Source organism: Platichthys flesus, chromosome 15 (genome assembly GCF_949316205.1).
Source record: "Platichthys flesus chromosome 15, fPlaFle2.1, whole genome shotgun sequence".
Classification (NCBI taxonomy): Eukaryota; Metazoa; Chordata; class Actinopteri; order Pleuronectiformes; family Pleuronectidae; genus Platichthys; species Platichthys flesus.
The window spans coordinates 9,968,076-9,989,630 of NC_084959.1; the positions used below are offsets into that span (position 1 = coordinate 9,968,076).

The 21,555-nt window shown below is 41.8% G+C and overlaps 1 protein-coding gene across 1 annotated transcript in view; it reads left to right on the forward strand.

The window, feature by feature from the left end:
• The window catches only part of jade2 (jade family PHD finger 2), a 162,369-nt gene that overhangs the window by 82,347 nt on the left and 58,467 nt on the right, over positions 1 to 21,555 (forward strand). The window contains exons 5-10 of the mRNA XM_062405859.1: positions 835 to 977; positions 5,778 to 5,989; positions 7,803 to 7,970; positions 12,844 to 12,960; positions 15,509 to 16,015; positions 16,433 to 16,597. Coding sequence (XP_062261843.1) covers positions 835 to 977; positions 5,778 to 5,989; positions 7,803 to 7,970; positions 12,844 to 12,960; positions 15,509 to 16,015; positions 16,433 to 16,597 — 1,312 coding nt within the window. The remainder of the gene's footprint in view (positions 1 to 834; positions 978 to 5,777; positions 5,990 to 7,802; positions 7,971 to 12,843; positions 12,961 to 15,508; positions 16,016 to 16,432; positions 16,598 to 21,555) is intronic.

The following is a 21,555-nucleotide window of genomic DNA, read 5'->3' on the forward strand; positions in this document are numbered from 1 at the left end:
ATAGCTGTTTATATATATATATATATTTGTGTGTGTGAGAGAGTGAGTGAGTATTTGCAGTGACTCTCTCGGATATGGTCTCTCTCTGCCTGATGGCATATGTGTGTGTGTGTTTCATTTGGCCCTGCTTGTTGTTTTGTGTTACAGAAGGCATGTGTGTATGTGTGTGTGTTGTCCTGCTATTGGTCTCCCCATAGAGTAAATCCTTTAATCAGTCATCAAGGTGAAGACATGTTTTAAGGTTAAGTAAGGTTAAGGTTAGCTTTAGGTTAAAGTTAGGTTTAAGTTAGGTAAGTAGTAACTAGGGTTCAGTCTCCAGGGAAATCAATGTCAATGTAATGTCCTCTGAAGTCGCGGAGACGAGTGCGTGTGTGTCTTTTTATTGGCTCCCTGTGGGTTGAGCACGGTTCCTGACCCCGTTTCCTGCTGTTGTTGTTGGAGAGACATTCAGGCTCGAGGCTCCAGAGACCAGACGCTGCCTCGAGGAACTTCCTGTCACTGCTGCCTACAACCACTTGATTTGTCGTTGTTTCGATGGCTTCCCTTTTTTTCCGCCTTTCTTTTTGTGTGTGACACCCGTCAAAGTGGGATTCAGTCTCTCTGGACCTTGAGGTCAGGACCTGACTGTAAGACAGAGGTTCAGTTCCAGTCATTTCTGTTGTCATGAGCAATACATGCGCAACTTACAAGGAGGAATTTGATTGGTTAATATTTAGTTGACATTTAAACATCATTTGAACGACCCCCACGTGAATAAGCGTTAAAATACGCCTGCTGTTGTGTTTCCAGACCACATGCTGAAACTTTCTTTGTGCACCTCTGTGTTTGACGCAGGTCGCCACGGGAGTCGACGAGTGGCGACGGACAGGACGGGGACGGAGACACTCCCACTCCAGCTCAGCACTACAGCTGCTACGACCTGGACGATCTGGACGTCGCCTGGCTGGAGCTTGTCAACCAAGAGTTCAGACAGATGGGTGAGTGCAAATAGACTCACAAAAAAAACGTTCTTCCTACAAAACTTGGTGCAAGGATATGGTTTGCATCACGGAAGAAACCATTACACTTTGGTTCTGCCGAGGATCCAGGGGCAGATCATTGATGTATTTTCACCTATTTCCCAAATGCAAGGATGGAGATTAAACACAAGACATATTTAAAGGGATTGCTATCGATGAGTGTGTACAAATTGGTGTTACAGCTTAATGGGATTTAAGGGGATTGGGCCTTTGTGGAGGTATGCTCTCTACTAGGGATGGGCATAATTAATCGACGATCGATTAATTGATCATTAAGAATTTCGTCGATGAAATTATTTTTTCATCGAGAAATTTGCTAATTACACGTTTGACCACGGGGGGCAGTGTTTGAAAAAGAAGCCACAGGCCTACTCAGATACCTGCGACTGGCTGCGAGTTACCGTGTATTTCCATTTCCAAAGTAAACATGAAGAGGTCATGGCGAAGTGTAGAGTGGGACCATTTTGAGTTAAAAAATGACTTGGTTCACTGCCAATACTGCAAAGCCATCCCGAGACTGGGGAGACGAGGAGCCTGCGTCGTCTGACACGGACGAAGGGAGCGCAAACACCGGAGCCAGGCTAGCCAAGTTAGCATGGAGCTACCTGTGTATCACGGGGACGTCAGTCCCCTCAGAGCGAGTTTTTTCGGCGGCTAGACTGACGGTCACCAGGCTGCATTCGCGTCTGACCTCGGGGAATGTTAACATGCTCATCTTTCTCAACACAAACCCGTAGGCTGGTGCTGAGGTTGTTTGTGAGTTACTGGTTATTTTTATGAAGCTTTCTCGACTCTGTGCCTTGTTTGATAGTTTTGAGTTACAAAACCTGTCTGACCTAAGTATTGTATAGATGTGGTTAAGTTGTTGTTTAACATTATGTTTTTTTATATTATTATTATATTATTTTGGAGAAAAAAAAAACGAGGGTCAGTTGTATTTAGTAGCACCGGCTTCTAGCTGTCGGCTCCGTTGCTTAAGATTACGGCGGCGCATATTTTGTTCATCTAGTAATAAAGATCTCAATGAGGAAACACGCTTTGCTTTTTCACTGCATTTTAATATAGCCTATAAATAGAGAATTTTTGAACTTGAAAATATTAATGATTAATCGAAAATTCGTCATTAATTCTCCCGACGATCGATGAAGACTATTTAATCGAACGCCCATCCCTACTCTCTACTGTTGTAAAATTGATATGTTTCGACCTTTCTTGTAACAGAACTACATGCTTTAAAGGGAAAACATACCTCCCACTGTGCTGGGTGAAATTCATATACCTGGGCTGTAACTACATTTTTTTTATTTTGAACAATCCATCAATTATTTAGACGATTGAAAAGTCAGAGAACAAGTTACAAATGTTCAATTGTTCTGCTGTGGATGGTTTGTTTTTTTCCTTTAAACAGTCCAGGACCTAGGGATAGAAACATTCTAGCAAAAAGACACCAGCAGTGATAGACATGTGTACAGTATTATTAAGAAGGAAAAGATATTTGTATCTTTTGTTTTTTTACTTTTTGAGAAAAGAGATTGATTAGAATTAAGTTCATATTAAATGACCTAACTGCCATCATTTAATGTCAAAGAGGAATGACAGCAACACATGATATGTATTTGAGAAAGTTATTGTTCATTTTAGCTTATTCGTGTGTTAGCTGATTTTCCATGTCGACTCAAACCTTAAATCAACACGCCCTTTTTTTTGGGGGGGGGTTTTCTTAAATGTTAACGTTCTCTGAGAGTCACAGAAAACACAAACTTGAATATTCTTTGAATTTTTGAATAGTACCATCACATCTTCTTCCCTTGTCCTTGCTTTTGTTTTTCCATCATGTCCTTATTTGTAGCTATCTGCTTTCTCTGTTGATGTCCTTCTCCACTTTCTCCCCTCCTCTTATTTTGCCATGGTGACAACTGCCGACCCTGAGCATCTCTCCTATCTCCACCACTTTATTCAATATCTGATCGGCTCCTCAGATAAAGCGAAGTAATTGTGTTTATAAAGCCCCGCTGGGGTTTCAGGCCCTATTCCTGGGACACATGCCCCTTAAACTATCAGTCACACACACAAACACACACACTCGCTGCTTCCCATAACCTTTAGTGCTAGACTGAACAAACAACAGATTGTTGACTGGTTCTGCAGGCAGACAGAGGCTGTAGGGCTCTGGACCCGTCATAGAACTGGAGCGTTCAAACTAGACCTGCTGTAGCTCTAATTATCCAAACACTCTTCGCAGTTGGGTTTAAAGATGGAATTAATTTGATTTTGAGATATTCAGCTTAGAGAAAACAGGGAAAGCCGGGCCTTTACAGTGACACAAAATTCTGATCAGGCATTTAGACGTATTCAGTAAAATGAGTTAGATAAATCAGAAAAGTGCACAAAGGCACAGAAGGCATGGACATTGTGCAGAATAATAAGTCACACAATATTATTAAAAACAAATCAGTTCCTGTGTGCATGCACGCACTCTTGTCGGATGCTCTGTTACCATGGACTCAAATGGATAAGTGCAGTCATGAACCTGGATACACCCACACTTTTGAACTCGTATTTGCATTTACAAACATGGATAAATACATAGAGGATAGATGTACAATAAATGCTCTGAAAGTACACATAGTTCCCTGTACAGGAAGTACACACACACACACTCTCAAGTCATTTATGAATAATGTTGTTGCTTCGCTCCCTCCTGTGTGTGTTCACTTCCCGATGTAAATGTCACAGCAGGTTAATTCTAACTCTGCTTCTCTTTTCTCTGCGGGTTTCAAAAAGCAGCATCTAAATCCAAAACAACCACAGTCGCATTGTTTGTTTCTTTTAGTTTTCCAAGTTCAAGGGTAAGAGTAATTTACAATTTCACTTTAATGTGAAGTTATTCTTTTAACTTCACATTAAAAGAATATAATGCTTGTTTAGTGTGAACCAAGGTAACTTGTATGAAAGGTGCCTCTCGCCACAGTCCGGACCAACAGACCAAAAATGTTATCATACCAAAAGAAGTCAAAATGAATCCACTTGCAGGAAGTTGAGTCAGAATTTAACAATAGAGGACGAGAAGGAAATTGAATCGGCTCACTGGCACGCTTGTAAATCGCACCTGAAGTTGGCGAAGCTCGTGGTAATACCATAATGATATTAAAGTGGCAACGGAATTGATAAAATGAACCGCTTCTTTCATTTCTACATTCAAATGGAAAGACTCCTACCTGCCGAATTGACAACATGTTGAGGTCAGACGCACGCCCATCTCCAGACCGTAGACACATCCCACAAGGTGATGACAACAGGACGTTCACGTGTCAAACAAAAGTCCGCTCCTTAAATTTCACACAGAAAACTTACCAGATCAAATGTACACAAAATGAGACAAAGACATGAAGTCCTGGTTCAGACTTCAAGTTAAACTCTGGTAACACAATGCGGGTTGGCAATAACAAGCAAGAATCAGTGGATACTTTGTTTATTTACTTTAGTTTAGTTTTTGGGTAGTAAGGAATGGGGGGAGTAAATAACAGACACACAGGATGCTCAGCTCTGTTTAAGACAAACAAAGATCTTTCAAACACATCTATAAATATGAATTGATAGAATCCAGGACAGCAGCAGTTTCTTCATTGCTCTATGAAGGGTTCAGACACATAACAATAAAAATGCTGCATCCGGAAATGGTCACCTTCCCCTTAATGTTCTTATAAGAGACTGTGGCTGAGCAAGTTAATTACTTGATTCTACTGGCTGTAATAACATTTTTCTTCATTTGCATTCACAGTTTGGGGCATTTCATACAAAGATCTCGAACTGGATGTAAAGCCTGACAGTTGTTTACCATTTTGTGTCATCACTGTAATCTCATTGCATGTAATGAGATAATAATACACAGCACCATCCTGGAAAAAACCCTGTTTCCTTCCTGGTTCTTCACTTTCTTTCTCTTTTTAAAATCGTACATTTGCCAGTGAATTAACCTGCCTTAGAGCAAGGCATTACTGTGAGATGCAGATGGAGCAGGAATACTGATGCTAATGCCGGCACACTGGCATGGTTAAGTGAGCTGTGGGCAAGAAGGGCACGGCAGCAAATATAACTGCTTTTGACTTTGATAGCAAATGGACTTTTAGGGACCATGAACGAAGCGTGCAGCTGCTTTTCTCTGATTTGCAAAGAGTCGACTGAAAATCAGCATCCTCCCACATCCTGCATCACATTTTGCAGCACATTCCATCTTGAACTGGCTCAACAGAAACAGAAAGTCACCTTGTGATGTGTTCATGCAACGGAAAGCAAGTGTGCATTTCAATTTAGGTGTGAGAAACTGGAATTAAGAGTTTCCTGAGAGCAGCTGTCTATTACTGTTGTTCTTGTCGATAATAGAAGTAAAGGAAACCTGAGTGTTTGATGACCCTGCAACTCTAACTCTTAGTTGTGAAAACTTTGTAAAGGCTTTGTATTTTCTCAAATATTAATCTCACTTGAGAATGTGCATCTCACAAGCAACTAGAATCACACACAGAGCAGATTCCTCGGCCCAGGCCCAACAGTTCCCTTAAGGGACCACATTTCAATTCACTAGACCCAGATTTGTATTGAGATGAGTTTTATACACTCGTAAATATCAGTCCACTAAACATCTCCACGAATCAGTCTCCCCCGCCTCCTCTGCCTCAACAGAGTCGATTGGTTTTCACTCTGTCAAGGAATTATCGAATAAACATAATCAGCTTCTACTTCCTGTCTACTTCCCTCCAGCCTTACCCAAGCTGGACGAGCTGACGATGGAGTGTGTGCTGGTGGAACTGGAGAGCGCGTGCGCGGAGAAAATGCAGCAGGCCATCGAGACGGAGGAAGGCCTGGGCATCGAGTACGACGAGGACGTGGTGTGCGACGTCTGCCGCTCGCCGGAGGGAGAGGACGGCAACGAGATGGTCTTCTGCGACAAGTGCAACGTCTGCGTGCATCAGGTATCAGGCACTCGTTTGTCCTCACTGTATCTCTGTTTAAGCCCTTGTATTTGTCTTGCGTATTTGTAGGTATGTGTTTCTCAAACTTTTCTTTTTTCAGAATAAGGGTCACACTTACAGAAGAAAAGCTCAAAGTGCTGAAATCATAAATAGAGGTTCAGCTGTTTTATTGAGAGCTGCTTTGTATTACCTCCCTTTTCTCTCCCCCAGCTTCACTACTTACAGTAATAGTCCCACAAATGGGGCCGGTGACAACCTGAGGCTTCAGGGAGCTCTGCTGTGTTTATTACATTGACAGAGTGTTAATCATTCTGTCTCTCACATTGGCACTAACACACCTTCAGTGTCATCATGCACTTGATGGAAATAGACTTAATCTCAAGTTTGTCTGTCGCCGAAAATGTCACTTGCAATGAAGAAAAATACAAAAAGCTGCTAATTACATGTAACAGGAAGTATTATCTATAGATTTTCATACAGTTTTAATAAATCATTGTTTGGGTAATTATAAAGAACATTAAAGGCATGATTAGAAGACAGGTATTATTATTACTTTTAAGGTCAAATGTAGTTATATATCAAATGCAGACAAACTGAGGGAATCAAGTGAACGCATGTAGAAAGAAGAGGTTCCTATGGATGTGATGGTAACAAGCAGTGAGATCAATTCTCGCTCTTACAAAGTATCATTATTATCTTTGTAGATAACACAGTGCTGCCTCTCTCTCTGTTGTTTAGATGCTCTCCTTCACCTTTGGTGGGTAAAAAAACGGGCCTCACTGACTGAAGTGCTGTGTTTGAACAAAAAAAAAGCTGTAATGGCGTTTGATGAAGACGGAATCATCAACATCTGATTGTTGCTGCTGTCACCATGACACCAGTCTGGGTTTTCCCTACTTAACTTTCTTAATTTCCTGTATCTGATTCTAGCTCATCAGCTGTATAACATGTGACGTCCTGTCCTCTGTGGAATCGTGATTGAGCACCAGGAGCATGTAGAATGACTGACTCGCCTCAGAAGAGCCACTTTTAGACACTTTAGGATTAAATCACATCCGACAACAAAATCATCTCTGTTTCTGATCCTGAGGGACTGGACCTTATTATCAGTGAAAGTGGAAATGGGTTGAGTGCAGATGATACAATAACCTGCTGCGTTATTTAAAACAAAACCGAGTGGCGTTTTGATAACATCTCCCTTCAGTACGTTTAAGCCATTCTGGTTGGAAGAAAAGTTTAAAGAGATGCAAATTTAGCAAAAGTGAACCAGGAACAAGGAAGGATGTTTTTGGATCTGTCAATTGTGAATGTATGATCTTCCGTATTTCCTTTGCTGTCATTTTATATTGCTTACATACCTTTAACCAAATAAGTAAAAGTCAAATAAAAAAGTAAACCACAGTAAACATTGACACTATTGGATCTAATATAAATGTCTAATTACTGCAAGTTTATTTTCAAGTGTACTGGAATAAAGCAAATCACAGCCTTCATGAAAACTATCACCCACTATTTTAGATTAAGTGTATTCAGCATACAAAGCTGCTTGTATGGTCTTATAATATTGTGCTTTACTTGCTATGACAATTGTCCATCCTCTTCTAGGACAAACTCTGTCGAAAGAATATTTGACATTTTCAAAAATACACTTATTTGCTTTCTTGCCATTGGTTACATCAGAAGATCAATTCCACATGTTAATATGAAACAACAGCTTAGAGTTATGAAACAGCAGGTCCTGCTCTGACCAATGGAAATAACAACTGACTGCCAGTATGTGTAAAGTGCAACCATCTCTGTCCTCCCATCCCAGGCATGTTATGGCATCCTTAAGGTACCCCAGGGGAACTGGCTGTGTCGGACCTGCGCTCTGGGTGTCCAGCCCAAATGTCTGCTCTGCCCCAAGAGAGGGGGGGCCCTCAAGCCCACCCGCAGTGGAACCAAGTGGGTCCACGTCAGCTGTGCCTTATGGATCCCTGAGGTGAGACCCGCGGGAAAACTCGAGATCCAAACACACACATGGAGCTTGATCTTTTGCAATCAGTCGGTAATCAAATCGGATCACGATTTCACTTCCATGGACATTTTCCATAGTCAGGGCCAAACTTGAAGCTTCTTATCAAAGCAGGCCCAGCGGGAGCATCAGTAACTCAAAGTGTAATCATTCAACCTTAGATGCACCTCGGCTTCTCAGTCACACTCTGGAATCTAGGCTGCACTCAATGCCACCGTTGATGGGAAAAAAAACATGTATCTCTGCCTCTTCATTAAAATATGAGTGTTGGATATTGGTGCAGAGTGGCCCCGTTGTTAATCTGCATGAGTGCGTACAGCTGCAGTCATTGCTGCAAACATCCATCTATCCCACATCTGCTCAGTGGCCGGTGAGTCAGCAAATACATAAACATGTCCTTGGTGCTGTGTGTGTCTGTGTGTGTCTGTGTGTGTATGTGTGTGTGTGTGTGTGTGTGTGTGTGTGTGTGTGTGTGTGTGTGTGTGTGTGTGTGTGTGTGTGTGTGTGTGTGTGTGTGTGTGTGTGTGTGTGTGTGTGTGTGTGTGTGTGTGTGTGTGTGTGTGTAAAAACAAGTATGTAAACAAGTCGCTCTTGAATGAGATGTTGACGCCATGAAAGAAATGGAAAACGAAACCATCTAAAAGGACCTGAGAGACTTTGGGGTGTTAAACACGCCGCGATGAAGACACACACACACACACACACACACACACACACACACAAACACACACACTGCTTATTTTGACTTCTACTTCACTTTGCCCTTTTCTCTTCATCAAGTAAGAATACATCCATCTCTGAATGTGCTTAGACTTGCTGAACACACGCACTCTTTCTGGGGCAGTTTTCTTTCCCAGCATTTTCAAGACCGAAACCTGCCGTAACTCGGCCCTCAGGATTCTCTGAAGACCTTAATCGTTTCTTAGATCTTTATGAGGCTAAAGAGAGAATGAAAATGTCTTCGCAGTGAGGATGTAAAAAGAGTATCCCAGCAGTGCAGATCTCTGCGATGGATGATTTGACAATGATTGCGGCCTCGTCGATGGGCAATTACTTAGCTTGGCAAACATCCTGTAAGCATGTAAACATGAGAACAAATAAACTGTGTTGTGCCTCGTGCATGTAATGGATTCATGCACTGCTCCATTGACGGGTGGTAGAAAACGTTTGTGCTGTCTGAGCTAAAGAGTCAATGGAAACATTTGTGTTTCTACTAATGTAAAGCCAGGATTTTCAGATCAATGTGTAATCACCACATTGAATTCAGCACCAGTATTGTCATGGTGTACATAGAAAATAACTATAGAGGGGATTTGAGGTTCTATGTGACTTAATACTCTGCTAGTTTGTAAGTTGGACAACCACTGTTAACATTGTGGACGCTTTTGCCTCGTAAGACGTACATATATCACAACCTTCTCCAGCGTCGCCATATTTGTTGTTGTCAGAAACTCCTGACTATGTGATGCCCTCTAGTGGACATATTGCTAGACAACTATGCTAACATAATGGACGGATGGAAGTTTAACTACACAATTACACAGTTTGACTATCAACAACTTCAAACAACTGAATGAATTATTGAATGAAATAACCATTTGACTTATAGTTTTTTGTGATGACACATGCGGTCTGTCCGAAATCCACCACAATAGTTATAATTTTCAATTGTACATAGAGTCATAGTCCTGCTGAAAGATACAAGAGGGGAAGAGTTTTGCAGCACATCCAAGATCATAGAGGTTGCCTTAGGAATGAATTGACTTCCGTTTGACTTGAATATGTAGCTATGTTGAAACAAATCGTTTGAAACAGGCAGATTTCTTTTTCTACATAAATAAATTTAATTTTCCTATCTGCCGGTTTTGGTCTTTGTTTCAAATAAGTCCTTCAAACTCACTTCATGTAGTTTCTTCACTCCAGATTTCGCATTTAACCGTCTGGAGATAATGTCAATTGATTCAAGAGGAAACCTCTCAGGCGTGCAGAGAAGCAGCTGTTCATTTAGACCTCAGGTGTCTCCATGATACCTCCACTCTCCTCTGAAAGCCCCAAATGGTCACAAAGCAGCCGTTTTGGTTTCGGGGATGTTTCTTCGCACCTTGCACACCTTTAAATCGTTAAAGACTGTCAGTCTTATGTCTTCAGCCTTTTCAGCCGCGCGCTCCTCCAGCAGACTTCTCAGCAGTGGAGTGGCTTTTTGGCACCTCGAACCTTTTACTTCTAATTGCCTTCTGTCACCCTTGATTGGGCTAATTGTTTTCGAAGCTCAGTTCGCTTTTGTTTTCTCTTCCGCCCACGGAGGTAAGAAAGATCATTTGCATGTCTGTGCTGCTTGTGAGTTAGTGTGTGCCCTACATACACTCTGATGTGTGTTTGCAAGAGCTTAATAGCAGACATGGGCACAAACGAAACCACACAGAAATTTCAGTGGAGATTTCCAGAAAATAGTGTGTGTCATTCATAGAGTGCCAGATTGTGTGCGTGTGTGTGTGTGGGTGGGTGTGTGTGAACACACCACCCAGCCTTCAAACGAAACAGCCCCCCTGCTGTGCCTTGTGTGTAGCTTCCCTTTGCCCTCTGCCTTCAGCCCCTTGAGATGGGTTTCTCTTTAAATGATTTTTCACTAGACGTGCACACGCACACATTCAAAAACTTAGGACCCTCTTTTAAAATGACTGTTCATTGAACACTGAAGCTTCTTTTTCGTACAGAGCTCTCACCGTATTGCCTTTAATGAGGCCCCTCTTTATGCTGCCTTTAACTGGAACTGAACAAGATGGCATATTGCTGGTAGCATGTGTTATTTTAAATGGCAGAAGCGTGACGTATAACACAACATCACTGGTGTCCCGTCGTTCCAGCTCCCCATTTTACATAGACACGGATTTGACCTCAGCTGCAAAAAAGCGGAACAACATTCCGTGTCGGTATCGTTCATACGGAACGTGGAGGCAGAAAAACATTTTCACCTTGAACAGGCTGTGTTAAAGGAGCTTGTGATTTCAAATTGTAAACGTGAACTAATTGGGCCAAGTTGTTATATTTGTGGAATGAGCATATTTAAGGGCATGTGCTAAAACACTCACACAAACAACTGGACACACACTCCTACCAAATGGATGTTTATGAGTGTGTGTGTGTGTGTGTCTGTGTGTGTGTGTGTGTGGTCATCATGGTAACAGTCAAATCAATTAACTACACCATCCAAACCCCAGGAATCCTTTTCATCATCTTTCTGTTCTCTCATCAGCCGTCAAAGCAAAGTGAACATTGACGGTGGAATCATTGTCTGTATTGTACTTCCTATTGACATCTTCAGTGGAGTGAAAATTGACCCCTGCCTCTGTTCAGTGTGCTGCACATAAGACATCAATAATAACAGAAAGCACCGAGGCTGTGAGCTTGTTCTGTGGATGAGAAGACAAGAGGAGGAAAATAAAAATCCAATAGAAGGACAAGTGGAGTTGGAGAGGGAGGGGTGCGACCTGCAGAAATCTGTCGTCAGCTTGTTAATTCAAGTGTGAAGGACAAGGAAAGAGAGGGCCGGGGCACAAATGCAGTGTGAGGATGAGGGAATGAGAAAGAGGTGGGGTGGTTAATGGAAAGAGGAGGAAGGAAGGAGAGAAATGGCACTTTGGTGGTGAGTGCTCTTCACTCTATTCTGCATGGCTGGTTGGCACAGGTCAGTGACTTTTTGGTTATATTTGGTGCAAACGAGGTTTCGGAGCCAAAGTCGTGGTGAATAGACTGCTCAGAGAGAGTGAGTCACTCACTGGGCTTCACAATCACGTCTTGAGAGCACATGTGCTCCGGCTCTGCTTCCAATCACACACGTGCTTCTCCAGAATCCTGGCACTGAAACCCGAACACACTCAAGTAATAATCATCCCCAATAAGCTGATTATTGTCTTTCAGTAGAAGATTGACTTTGTGTCAAATGGAATCTGATGCTTATCCAAAGATGTAATATCTTCACATCTACCAAATAACATTTGATCAGTTTGGTCGAAAAAAATGGTTCATGTATTTTCAACTGTGAAAGTCTGGACCAAGGTTCATGCCTTTCTTACATTGTTTTCATTGGATCTGCTTAATTTTGGTTTCACATTTAGTTTTAGGGAGTTTTGAATGAAGTGTGTACATCGTGTTTTCATCACCTACGTGGGCTACATCTAGTCCCCATTGATTGATTTATAGTCGGGCATGTTTTCAACTCGGCCGGGATTAGTCTTTCTGTTAGGATGAAGAAAATCAATGAACCAGTTCACTTCATTAATTTAGTTGCCACTTTAATATCTGTATCGTATTACTACAAGCAAAATGAACATCCTCATCTTTACAATTCTGTGTCATAAGAGACTACAAGCAATCCTGTGTGTCACTTCAGCTTCTTCTTCTTTTAATGTTTATTGCTGTCTCAACTTCATGCAATTGGTCATAAAGTCCATAAAAAAAAAAAAAAAAATCGCTGGAAACGAACGGAACATTGGTTCAGTTTGATCTAGACTGAGACCACCTCTTGGGGTAGGACAACATTTTTGTCAGTTAAAAAATACAGAACGTCTGGGCAAAAATTCCAAATCTGGCAGGGTGTCGATAAGTCAAGTATTTTGTATAATAATTGGTAGGAACTTGATTCATTATAATTTTGTCACAGGCTATAATTGGGTTCTACAAATAAAACGGTGAACACATTTGAAATGTACAGTTATAAAAAAAAAATGATTTTGGGTTTGAGGGTTCAGTTTTCATTTATGTGAATTTTGAAGATGTTATTTTGAAAAATACTTTTTAGTATCAGATCTGTTTATGTCTCCTTGTTACATGTTCCCTATAGGTGAGTATAGGCTGTCCAGAGAAGATGGAGCCCATTACCAAGGTGTCCCACATCCCTGCTAGCCGCTGGGCCCTGTCCTGCAGCCTGTGCCGAGAACACACAGGAACCTGCATACAGGTATGTATCTCTTACACACACTCACATACACACACACACACATACAGACACACACACTCAAGCACACACACTCACTCATCCCTGCATCTGCTTTGCCTCAGAAAGTGTTATTAAGTGACCCCCAGTGTCTTAGAATATGAAAAATGTTGAGTCACTTTCAGACTGAAGCTCTGTCTTGAATTAAGAGGGGGAAGCTTCACACCTGCGCGCCAGACAGACGCACACTTCAACTCACGCCTCCTCACTCCTCCACATTTTTTCACTTTCCTCATCTTTCCTCAAACATCTTTGTCCAAACCTTGTGCCATATACATGCTTGCTGTACATCGTGGACAGAAGAATAAAAAGTTTGAAGACTATTGATCAAAGTTTTTTAACTGTATGTAAAACAGCCAAAGTTGAACTTTAAGATTGATATCAAATTTCAAACCCACTCAATCCTTACACACAGGAAGATGGGATACATGTTGTGAAGTGAAGCCTCACAGGCACACCCACAACTCTCAGCAACACACATCAACCTAGTTCTCATCCTCTTGCTGTGTGTGGGCGGATCTGTTTCAAAGCAGCACTTCTTTAACATGCTGCTGAGTACACAAACAAAACCCCCGCTGACATACTAAAGCTAACACACTTTACTGTTATTAGCCTGAACACCACTCAGCGTTAACAGTCCCCTCGAGGTGACCTGGAGTCCCAAATTCCTACTGTGTGTGTGTGTGTGTGTGTGTGTGTGTGCGCGTGCGTGTACCTGTACCGTCTTCTTGATGTATATGAAAGTTTGTACATGTGTATCGACGTGTGTTCCCAGAACTGCTGTATTATCACAGTGAGTCCTTGAGCCAGAGCGGTCCACAGGCTGAGGGACTTGTACTGTGTCTGTTGAAACTCATAGGGACACAGTCTGTGTGCTGTAGTCGTCAGTGATAGTGAGACACGCTCTGCTAATTAAGAAAATACTTAATCTTCATGCTTAATTTGTCCTTTTCATCTCAGCTGCACATGACAGCCCATTGGATTTAAATACCCACAGCTATGACATAGGTACAAAAACTGTAGCTACAGAAGTTACCAAATATGCAACAGATTTACATGGTGCAGCCATTAAAGCATGAATGGCTCCAGATGCTTAACAAAGCTTCAATGCAGAGCTGCAACAAGAGGATACATTTTATCTCAAACTCCCCTTTACAGAGTGGAAGCAGATATGAAAAGGAGGAAACTGGATGTTATGGATTTAAATCCTTACAGTGCACATTTCTCTTTACTCCACTAAGTTAAGCATGAAAGGACTTTCAGAATAAGCCAAGTCGGTTTCTGAGAAAAAAGAAAGTTTTAAAAATGTAAATAGAGCCATCACCACCTTGTATATTCCTGTGGATGTGCAGTAGAATCAAAGGTTTTAATTTGAACAAATTAAATATAGCAGCAGATATCATATATATTCCTCAGCTTTCAGGCTCTCAGTCCATCAAAGGATCATCCAATTTCACCAAAACCATGTGGAGGATATCTGCACTGATACATTTGAGCTGAGCTGTCGAGACTTAAACTCAATGATTCCTACTTGGCAAGATAAGAAGGGCTGGACAAATTGCTCACATCAAATCATGTCAGTTTTAGTTCTTGAATTCTGCCAAACAATATTCAGAGTTAATAAAATCCTTAATTGTTTGATTAGCGTATCACCTCCAAAGCTTTTCACTATCTTTTAGTTAGATTTAATAAAAGTAAATTTTTCAATTCGAGTTTAACTTTTTTTAAAACAATATTTGAAACAGTTCAAAGGACTTTAATGTTATCAAAGAAGCTGGTAAATGTATTTTGCTGAAGAATTGAAGTTTTGAAGTTGCAGAAATCTGTTAAGCTGAGGAAGGGAGAGACAGAAAATAGAAAGAGAGGTTGGCTGTGAAAATGAAACTGTAACACTGTCTTTTGTTACATTGCTAATAGACAACACAGTGGAGAGGGCAGTGCGCGTACAAACACATACACACACACACTTTACAAACATGCAACTACTTGCCAGACACACACACAAAATCACACCATGCCTGGAGGGACTCAGTGGGAGTTCACCTCTTGGCATGACCTGTAATGGATAGTTGTCACACAGACACACACACGCAAACAAACACACACACACATCCCAAGTCAGTGAAATGTCAGCTGAAAGGGGGGAACCGTGTTTGTTGTGACTTGCTAAAGTGCCTCCGATTACACAAGAAATGGACAGAAAATGACACTTCAGACAAATAGTTGTAACAAAGTGTCGGAGAAATTGAGGTAAAAAGTGTGTCTCTGCTATGTGAGCTGAACATTTGGGACAGTTTTTCCGCAATAGTTAGGCTAAGAACACTGTACCTACAGTGTGTGTGCGTGGGATGTGCATAACATCTTGCCCTGCCTTCATGCCAAGCTGCTGTGGCACGTCATCTAGCTTTAGCCTCTTGCCATTTTTGCACTTGTGATACGTGCGATTCCTCCTTCTCATATTTCCTCATGTTTCTGTCATTGATTGTATTTCCTCTCCGCCTCCCGTTTGTAGTGCTCCATGCCCTCCTGCATTGTGGCCTTCCATGTGACGTGCGCCTTTGACCATGGCCTGGAGATGAGGACCATCCTGGCCGAGAACGACGAGGTACGCTTCAAGTCCTTCTGCCTGGAGCACAGCTGCACTGCCAGCAACAGCGGTGCACCAACAAGCATCTGCTCCACTTCAACCAGCGTGAACAACGGCAACCACAACACCACCATTTCCTCCACCAACGGAACCCACGGCACAGCCAGAACAGACTGGGTCACCGCCGGCGGCGGCACTGAGCTCCGACCGGAGCCGCCTCACCAACCAAACGTATGCAGTGACCTGGAGCAGAGGTCTGTGTTGTTCCCGGTTTCGGTTTCTGTGTCGGCGGCGGAGCGAGCGGAGCGCGAACAGCTGGAGAGAGAGAAAGTGAGCCAGAGGAAACAGAAGCTGCAGGAGCTGGAGGATGAGTTCTACCGACTGGTGGACCCAAGGGAGGTGGCTGAGAACTTGGGAATGCCCATCGCCCAGGTACATTAAGCCAGATCATTTCATCTCCTGGTTTACCTTCCCCGATTTGACAAAACCTGATTAAAAGGACTTATGATCGGTGCTGGTGTAAAATATAATACCATGAATATATCTTATAGTAATAATAGTAATAGTAAAACAGCAAAAGAAGAATGAAAATCAACTACAGTAGGATAATCATAAACAAAATGTGTGAATAGCATATTTGTTTTCTTTGTGTAGTATTTTCAATGTACAATATATATTTTGAATGAGTCTAAAGGTTTGGGATAGAGTCAAACCCAGCTCATGCTAAACTACACCTTGTTTAATTTTAAGTGTGTGCTATATGCACATTATATAATCACTCTGGATTAAGACATTGATACTTTGATTGCTCATTTCATTTTGCTAACTGGGATTTCTTTGTTCCTTAAGGTGGACTTCCTGTATCAGTTCTGGAAGTTGAAGAGGAAGGCCAACTGTAATCGACCTCTGGTGACCTTAAAGAGGGACGAGGTGGACAACCTGGCCCAGCAGGAGCAGGACGTCCTGTACAGACGCCTCAAACTCTTCACCCACCTCCGACAAGACCTGGAGAGGGTGAGTACGAGATGTGTGAGTGGTTGTGTGTGCGTGTGTGTGTCTGACGGAAGTGAAACCTGTTGCTTTATTCAGAACAATGTTCAGACTGGAGGTATTTCATTCAGTATAATATCTGTGTGTAGACATTTAAGGGTTTATTTTGCGTTTTTTAGAATATAAGATAAGACGATCATTGAAGGAATCATTTAAATTAGTTGAATATTTTGCTTCGGGATATTGATGTGAAAGTAACGAATAGCCAGAAGGAAGGAGGCGTAATGTAAATGTTGAATGATATAGTGAGTGAGTGAATCATAGCCCATTGTTGAAAATGAATGTTAAAATCCTCCCAACACAAATATATTCCGAACACAGAGAAACATCTAGGACATTTCTCAGATCTGATTTCTTGATGTTCTCATCTGGAGTGTTTTGGTTTTTCAGTCTCTGACTATGGCATGGACAAATCTTAAATTCATCTTCAGATGACCCACAGCACAGAAGTTGAATATCTGTGTCTCTCTGGATGTGAAAAGTCACCTCTGTAGTAGAGCAGTGTGGGAGGAATCATCACAATATAATTGGTACTGACTTCTCTCTTTTTGTTCTGAGCGACTCTGGGTAAGTTTAAGGATTCTTGAGCCCCCTGCTGAGCACCACTGTTCTGGAGTGATCCAGTCAAAAAGATGATAATGTTTGTGTCACATAGAGGATAGCTTTGATTTGGAGTCTGTAAATGGGTCCCAGAGAGACGGCAGCTCTATAGTTTGAGGTCTTCAGGAGGAGCAGCCTGTGTGATTCAAACCTACTGACTGGCCCTTATTTTACCCCCGCCTAGGAGGGTTTGTTTTCATCTGCATTTATCTGTCGGTTAGTTAGCGGCATTACATAAAAAAAACTGGACGGATTACCATGAAACTGATCAGGGATCAGATCGCTTATTTATTTTAACTTTCTTTTACATTATGAGCATTTTATTCATTATTGATTTCTCAGGGAATAATAAATGGATCTTGATGAAAAATTCTGGCATATTTAGAAGAATATAATAATAATAATTCAGAGGTTTTCTTTAGAGGAAAATTGGACTTTGGTGGAGGAATGCACTCTCCTCAGGGCCCTTCTAGTTTGTAATGTCTCCGTGTGTAGTATTTCTATCTCCTCAATACAGATATTAGTACGCTGAAATAAAACTACAACAAGTCCAACATGGAACTGATTGGTCATTGCTCAGCTTGGCTGTGGGAAAGAGTTTGTATTCTGTCCGTCTCTGTCTGTAGTTTGCAAGATATCGTTGCATTTTCAGGGTTATTCTCCACACATTCTTCTCCACTCATTCTCTAATCTCCTTATCCTCAATTATGGGAAAGTGCTTTATTTTAGGACTCTGATATCCCTTCACATCTGTCAAACTTGACATGGGTCTTAAATTTAATTCGTCAAGGTCTTAAGAGGTCTTAAGTTTAACTTGTTGAAACATACAGAAACCACAGGACAAAATATAGACATAGTGTAGACGTGGGAGAAGCAAGACAATGAGAAACTCCTAAATCTGACTGAGGCTGTTTCTGTGGACACAGTAGAGTGATAGATATGGGGAAAGTTCACAAGGTGGATATGACTTGTTCCAAAGTTATTCTGACCCTTGTGGTAATTGACCCTCCTCACCAATTGACTGTATAAACAGTTGGATAATAAAAAACAGAAAAGGCCTTAATGTAATTAGGATACACTGTATTCTAGAGCTGTGAATTATGAGAGAGAAAACTTCATCGGATCATAAATTGTTAGAAATTATTATATTCATCATGTTAAGTTTTGACGTCTGTCAGAATTATGAAGATTTCATCCACTCCCGTCGGTATCGTAGCTCGCTCTTGGCAGCTGAATGCAAGCCACTATGTAAATTTCCTAGCTGGGTTTTCTTGGACTGGTTCTGCCCATGCCCATAACCTCACTGCAGGCTCATGTTGGCAGTGCTCTGATAGTTGATCGGCATTCACCGCAACCCTGCTCTCAAAACCTCTGGTTGACCCTGCAGCCTCCCTGTCCAGAAGCTGAATGACAGCCCGCAGCCAAAACATGGACTGCAACCCGAGCGACTCTGTTTCTTATGTTTGGACAAACGTTTTATATCGTTACCACAATCTGAAAGCCACGGTACCCTCTACTATTTACTTTCTCTCTGATACTAAATCTACCAAAAAAGGGGCCTGTGTTGAAAAAGTTTCCACCGCAAACCCTCGTAACAACCGGCTGAAATGGGTTTTCTTTCGCTAGACTGGAAGATAAACCTAATAATCTGGTGTCCTACATGCTTTTTTCCTTCATTTCTTTGGCTTGAGATTTGATACTGTGCAGTTGGCTCGCATCGCTTTGGCTCACGGTACGACAACATTTTGGCAATTAGGTGGTTGTATGTCAACCTAATGACCCACTGTCCTTCAACTTTTTACTATTTTAATTTATTTTAATGGTTTCATTTTTCTCATTTACCCTCAGTTTATAAAATTGAGTGGACTTGAGGAATTTTGATTAGACCAACAGATCAGCTTCATCCTGGGTTAATTTTACTTTAACATAACAAATGGCTCTTAACTTAAAATGATGGAGTAAGCAAATGTTCCCACAAAGACGGTAGTCACTCCTGACCAGTGACTTCATCAATCTGCGTGTGTCTGCTTTGTCCTTTTTGTTTACTTGACCTCATCTGGGTGGGCGGCGCGGTGATTGAGTGGTTAGCACTGTCCTCTCCCAGTGAAGTTTCCTCGCTCTTCCCGTGTCTGCGAGTGTTTTCTGCAGGTACTCCGGTCCAGTCCAGTAAATTGAGCCAGTTGTTGAGCATAGGTGCAGATGTGAGAGTGAATGATTGTTTGTCTCTATATTCTGCCCATTTTCCCCATGTCATACCCAGAGTCAGCTGTGATTGGCTCCAGCCCTCTCAAAAGGAAAGCAGTATAGATAATCAATGGATGGACCTTGTGTCTGGATGCTGAAAAAGAAATGAAAAGAACTTTTTAGAATTTCTGTTTATTTTGTTGGAGCACTACTCTCTACAGGTATTGGTTTCCTGCAGACTGGTGTAACTGCAGCCATACCACAGTGCTCTCCAGTGGTCAGGGTGTATTGATTGTTACTGGCCTTGCTACCCTCCTGACCTAAGTGTATGTTCAGACTCCATCATTCTGCTCCCTCTAGACTGGCCATTATTGATGTGTATTGTAGAAGTGGACCATAGTACTTCAAGTCTCTAAGGTTTAGTTAGCTCCTCTCATCAATAATAGGTGTAGCAATTAAAGACAGTCGGAAGAAAAAAGGCATGTGAACATCGTATTTAGTGTTTTTGTGCCAATATAGCGCACATGAATGGCTGTTTTTCTATTGATCTTATATCCATCTTGAGCTGATGATGTCATTTGGAGCCAGAGTCACAGTAATGATCAAAGGGCGGAGCTGTAGTATCGAGGTCCAGCCAATACAATAGCGAGTCAGTCCCAGCTGTCAATCACAACGTTTCACAGAGACTGTATATAATAAATTAACTCATTAAAACCAAACTCCACCTGGAAAGTCTACACATCAAACATCATTGTGATGTGAGCTACTTAAAATGATAGAACCTTATAATTTGACTTGTGGCTAATCACCCATCCACTAACATGGAGGAGGCAGGGTGCATGACCTATACTGCAGCTAGCCAGCAGGGTGTGAACTGGGCACTTTATCTTCACTTTTGAAAAGCCCCTATGTCGTTCCTTTATATATCTGGTCCATTTCGCAGTTGTGAGTACACATTGTACATGTTCAGTAGCAGTTTGAACATGAGGTGATCGCAAAAAGTTGAATATCAATTCGTGTTGGAAGGTCTGACAGAGATCGGAGGATTGATTGGGTTTGCTGCTGGCAGGTCTCCCCCTGAAGAGGATTGATCCCCAATTCATCACATATTGGTCAAGTGAGTTTTGACAGCTCACTGCTACCGATGCGAGTGGCCGTCAATGAACAAGCTTTCTCTCTCTTCGTCTGTCTCCTTCACTTTCATCCCCCTCTCTCACATTTACTCCTCCTGATATCTGCTTTTTTTACTAACATTTAAACAATTTACCACCAGTAAGAAACACAGAGACTTACTGCTGATTGCTGACACGTATTTTTAACCTACATTCCTGTATGAAGGAACCATTCAGGGTTGTCAGAAAAATGTTTTGCCCGTTTCTTTTTTCCCCCGGTCTGGGTTTAAGCATGAGGTTTTCTACGTGGAGATGGATGTGTGTTGTATGTATGGCATTGTGTTTGTGTCAGGGTGAGTGTGTGTATCAGGGCATGAGAGAGTATTCCAATCATCTCTGATTTGCTGGCAAATTGAAAAATCCCCTCCATCCTCCCATCCTGTCTTCCCTCGACCCCAACCCAATCAGACCCCATGACCGAACCCCTCCAGCCTGCTTTTTTTATGAATATGTGTGTGTGTTGGTGGTGGTGGAAGATTCCTAATGTGGGGGTGGATTAACCCCCCCTCTCTTCCTCTTTGAAGTGCTGCCCAATGGAACGAATTGCACCGTGCTGTCCCTAATGCACTGGTGAGCTTCCTCCATTTCTGTACACCTCTCCGATGTGCCACCCCAAAACCACCATCTACATCACTCATCCAATCAGTGCGCAGCATGTTCAAACAATGTGTGGCTTAGTGACTGGATGATGTAAAATAGCTGCTAAATATAGCTTCATTTTATGTGTGTGTGTCTGTGTGTGTCTGTGTGTGTTTGCTTCAGTTCACGCTGACACAGATTTATAGTAGAAATATTTCATCAGACATTTAAATTGCTAATGTCTTGCCCCAAATCCTTAAGATATGAAAAAAAAAAACATGCTGTAACACTAAAAGTAGTATGCATTTTAAAACATGAAACATAGAAATTAGACATGGGTGATTTTGTATATTAAAGGCTAGAAGTTTCTAAATCAAGTTGAAAAAT